Here is a 5261-nt window from a genome sequence, read left to right on the forward strand (position 1 = left end):
GCAGGGATTCTGGGGCCGTAGTGATGCTTCTGGAAGAATATCCAGCTGATCCCAGAGTATAGGAGCCTGATCTTTGAGGTGGACGTGGTTTCTGTCTCTATGGGCGGTGCAGTAGCTACCACCTGTTAGTGTACACCTGTGTCTAGTGCTCCAAGTCGCGCTGCCCTCATTAGACAGGTGTCACCGCACTGAAGGTCGCTGGTCCGTCTTTCCTGCCTGGGGTGCCCTCCAGTCTGGTCGGGTGCCATGCAAAACACTGGCCAGAAGAGGGCAGCAGAGCACGTCATTTCATGCTCCAGCCCAGATCCTGTGTCCTTTTCCTTAATTAAGGCTCTAGTTCTCTGGTTCGGAATAGTTTTGATCTGTTCTCTGGTTTTGATCTGTTCTGATAACCCCTTTTTAATGGCAGAAGATTCCCGAGATACTTCTCTTCCACGGTAATGTTTACACTTTTAGTGTTTCCAAATAGAGATATATATTAGCTAAAAGAGGATCTTGGAGAAGGAAATGGCAACCCACTCCAGTATTCTTGCCTAGAGAATCCCAGGGACAGAGGAGTCTGGTGGGCTGCCATATATGGGGTTGCACACAGTCAGACACGACTGAAGCGACTTAGCAGCAGTAGCAGCAAAAGAGGGTCTAAATGTAGTCAGACTTTGCACTTGCCTTTTATTAGTTGAAGCAGCATCTAATAACTGCATCTGAATTATCACCGAGTGCTCCTTAGGGATCGGGCAGCAGGATATGCACTGTACCTGAAATAATCTCATTTAATCTTAGCAACCACGAAGTGGGAATTATTATCCTCATTTTACAAATGTAGAAACGGAGGCTTAGATATACTTTATCACACAGCTAAGAGTGGTGGAACAGATCCTGAACCTAGGCCTGGCATTGGCTGGACCCACTTCTGTTTCTTCCATGGTCTCACCGTCCCACCGCTCCGCACACTCCCCACAGGATGTGAACCACCGGCTTAAGGTTCACATGGGTGCTGTGTGTGTGTGTGTGTGTGTGTGTCTTTTACGAAGTCTCTGGTAGGATTCCTTGGTGGCTTAGCTGGTAAAGTATCTGCCTGCAATGCAGGTGACCCCGGTTTGATTCCCGGGTTGGGAAAATCCACTAGAGAAAGAATAGGTCACCCACTCCGTATTCTTGGGCTTCCCTGGTGGCTCAGCTGGTAGAAAATCTGCCTGCAATGTGGGAGAACCTGGGTTTGATTCCTGGGTTTTGAAGATCCACTCCAGTATTCTGGCCTGGAAAACTCCATGGACTGTATAGTCCATGGGATCACAAAGAGTCAGACACAACTGAGCGACTTTCACTGATAGGGTTCAAAAACCCGGGGCGGGGGCAGGCATGTTTTATGGGTGTGTGACTCATTTTGGGTACTTCTTGTGTTTTAGCACACTAATGACTTCGCCCTGTATACAGAAGCCATCAAATTTTTCAACCACCCTGAAAGCATGGTCAGAATTGCTGTAAGAACCATAACTTTAAACGTCTACAAAGGTAAGCTCCCCTGTGGGCTTGCACCTTGTCGGGTTTCTAACATGACAACAGGTACTTGCTCTCATGAGTCTGTACAGACAGTTCTGTGGTGGTAACAGGGAGTTCATTTGTTATGGCTGGGGTTACCTGTCTCGTGAAAGGCTGTCATCGCGGGCCATTTAGCCACCCCCTTATGTAAATTCCTGTGCCTCTCCATGCACTTAGTTCTGCAAGGGAAAGTCTCCCACAGTGCTGACACACGGAAAGCGTGATGGCCTGAGAGAGGCACGTGTGTTAATTATTTAAGGCATAGCTGTCTTTGAAACTCAAATGAGTCTTTGAATTTGCTCCTTGGCCTGTAAAATACACTTCAGTACAGCCAGGAGGTACGTTATCTGTAATGTACAAGCACATTTCTTGTTGCAAACAGCAGGGGGCAGTGTTGTATTCTCAACCTGCTGCAAAACCCAACAACAAATTCCTCCTTTCAGAAAGTACCAAACGCCCAAATCACTGCCCCCAGGAAAAAGCCGTTCTGTGGCTTCTCGCCCCCAGGGGCTCAGAGGCTGACTGGACACGAGTCTCCTGGCCTAGAGTTGTGCTGGCCTCTGCCTAACGACGCCTGGGTTACTTCTCGTGTAGTCACCACCCTGGAGCGGGGACCCTGTTTCCTCAGGGACCAGATGCTTTGCCTTCCCAAGTTAAGACGTTATTACTGGAGGTGACCCCTAATTGGGAGGGGGGTTTAGGCGCTGCTTGGGGACTCACTCCAGCCTGGTTCTGGGATGGCCTTAGATTGGAGAGCCTTCTTAGGGCTCAGAGCAGGGGCCCATCTGGGGGTCATAACCTGGAGGCCAAATCCAGCTCTCAGACAGGTTTTCCTTGGTTTAGATATTTTTTGAAAAAAATATATGGTCGTCACTATTTAAAACTTGAGAGAGCTGGAGTCACAGCCTGGATTTCTGACTTGAAGATGTGGCTACTGCGGGTGCGCGGCCCTGCAAGGTGGGGGTGAACCGGCAGCGAGGATTGCTGCTCTGGGGCCATGGCGCCCCCGTTCACCCCTGGGCCTGCTGGCTCCGCTCACCGGTTACGGGCCAGCCCACAGGCCTCTGGACTCTGACCCCGTCTGAGCCCCAGCCCTGCCGCCTCCTGCTCTCTGCTGTCTTCTAACCTGTGTCTTTCTGTCTAGATGCCTCCTGCCCTAGCTCTCTGCCCCTCTGAGCAACTGTCTCACCCTCCCAGCTCCTCACCCTGTTAACTCTTGTCTGTTTTTTGCCTTTCCTTCAATGACGATTCCCGTGTTCCTTATTCCAGTGTCATGTAAGTTAATAACTTCTGGTTTTCTGCTTTCTTGACTTACCCTTACATGCAAATATGAGAAACTTGCTTGAGAATGGTGTAGTTTTCATTGTAGTCTAGCTAAATGCACTGCTGATAAGTAGGTTTCCTCATGCACTATCAATGTTTAACCCTGATTCATTGATTTTATTAATTATAAAATAACATAACTACCTTCATAGTTTTATGAAAAAGGCAACCGTTTTAAAGTATTTCCAGGAAAGACAGAAAAGAGTCAGATTATAGTAGAGGGCTTTTTCATTGCTTTTTTTTTTTTTAATCTCCCCCCAAGTTATTTTTGGTAGCTTGACTTTTTTTTTTCTCTTCTTTTGTGAATCTTCTCAGTGGATAACCAGGCCATGCTGCACTATATCAGAGACAAAACAGCCGTCCCTTACTTCTCCAATTTGGTCTGGTTCATTGGGAGCCACGTGATCGAGCTTGATAACTGTGTACAAACAGATGAAGAGTAAGTGACTACCCCTAAGTGCCTGTTAGGTGGACAGAATGCTTTGGGGAGAATTCTGTTCTCATTGAGAAAAAAGCCAAACACTAGAACAAAACTTAACACCACCCCCACCCCGTCCTGTGCGTAGGCAGAATATGGACTTCCATACTCTGAAAGGTTCCACCCAGCTTTCCACTATTCTTAGCAATAGAAAGTTGGAAACCACTCAGATACCTCCCAGAGAGGAACAGGGTAAATGAATCGAGTGCACCCGTAGAGGGATGCTGGGCAGCTGATGAAAAGATGAAGATGGCCTTCCACCGGCGATTGGATAAACACCGTGCGGTACCCATCTCAGGAAGGATGGGACGCAGCTTCAGGGGAGCAGTATTCAGCAGTAAAAAGGACTGAAGTCCCGACACGCACGACACCCTGGGTGAACCTTGAGAGCGTTATGCTCAGTGAAAGGATGCAAGGGGCCACACGTTATGTGATTCTCCTTATATGAAATGCCCAGAATAGGCAAATCCATAGAAGCCATAGATCCGTGGTTTCCCACTTTCATGCACTGGAGAAGGAAATGGCAGCCCACTCCAGTGTTCTTGCCTGGAGAATCCCAGGGACGGGGAGCCTGGTAGGCTACCGTCTAATGGGGTCACACAGAGTTGGACACGACTGAAGTGACTTAGCATAGCATAGGGTTGGAGGAGGGGTGTGTGGGGTGAGGTGCGGAAATGGAAAATGACTGCCTGGGCTTTTTTGAGGTGAGGGGATAAAATCTCCTAAGGTTGATTGTGATAATGGTTGGAAAACTCTGTGAATATGTGTTAGCCACTCAGTCATGTCTGATTCTTTGAGACCCCGTGGACTGTAGCTCACCAGGCTCCTCTGTCCATGGAATTCTCCAGGCAAGAACACTGGAGTGGGTTGCCATTTTCTGCTCCAGGGGGTCTTCCCGACCCAGGGATCAAGCCCAGGTCTCCTGCATTGCAGGCAGATTCTTTGCCATCTGAGCCATTAAATTGTATACTTTGGGTAAAGATTTTGGTATGTGAATTCTGTATCAGTAAATCTGTTTAAGAAAAAATTAAGATGGTGATAAATAGATGTCTCAGAACAGGATTTCTCAAACTCTGCACTGTGGATCTCTTGAACTAGGTAATTCTTTGTGGTGGGGCATCCTGTGCTTCATAGGGTGTTTAGCAGCACCCCTGGCCTCCGCCCACTACACGCCAGTAGCGCCCTTTTCCAATTGTGAAGACCAAAACTGTCTTCAGACACAGGTCTCCTTTAAGGAAAAATTGTATCAGTTGCGAACCACTGCCCCAGAGTGACGGCTTTGCACGGATCTGGTGAGAAGTGCACCTAGATGGGGTCAGGACAGTAAAGGGACCTTGTCTCTTGGGGCTGCAGGGGGCTAGAGAGAGAGAAAATATTAGCTTCCACATTGGCAAAGAAGTAAGGTTCTGTGGATCACAGATCAGTTGGAAGAATAAGGACCCATATAGAATGGATGGATGAGGATGAGGCTTCACAGGTGGCTCAGTGGTAAATAATTCACCTGCCCATGCAGGAGATGCAAGAGACTCGGGTTCGATCCCTGGGTTGGGAAGATCCCCTGGAGTAGGTAACCCACTATGGTTTTCTTGCCTGGGAAATCCCATGGACAGAGAAGCGTGGTGGGTTACAGTCTGTGTGAGGTCACAGACAGTCAGACAGGACTGAGTGATTGAAAAAAAAAATAGGAATATAGATATGAATAGTCATGGATATGAGCCCTGATGAGACACAGCTCCAGAAAGAACTGAAAGTTACTCAAGGAGGAAAGTGAACTCCTGGTCCTCCACGTTACTCTGCAGTGACTGGTGATAATGTCACCACCAGTTGCTGATGACTGCTGGGTGGGGAGGGGCGGAGGGAACACAGAATTCTGTCATCAAGGGAGGTCCTTGTGTACTATCTAAAATGGCTCCCTCACAAA

The 5261-nt window shown here is 48.2% G+C and overlaps 1 protein-coding gene across 2 annotated transcripts in view; it reads left to right on the forward strand.

Annotated features, from left to right (window-relative positions):
* CLEC16A (C-type lectin domain family 16, member A) overlaps nucleotides 1-5261 on the forward strand; it is a 229142-nt gene that overhangs the window by 33208 nt on the left and 190673 nt on the right. For both annotated transcript variants that reach the window (XM_010850663.1, XM_010850664.1), the window contains exons 5-6: nucleotides 1407-1512; nucleotides 3178-3301. In XM_010850663.1, coding sequence (XP_010848965.1) covers nucleotides 1407-1512; nucleotides 3178-3301 — 230 coding nt within the window. The remainder of the gene's footprint in view (nucleotides 1-1406; nucleotides 1513-3177; nucleotides 3302-5261) is intronic.

Source organism: Bison bison, unplaced genomic scaffold (assembly GCF_000754665.1).
Source record: "Bison bison bison isolate TAMUID 2011002044 unplaced genomic scaffold, Bison_UMD1.0 scf7180017864293, whole genome shotgun sequence".
NCBI lineage: Eukaryota > Metazoa > Chordata > Mammalia > Artiodactyla > Bovidae > Bison > Bison bison.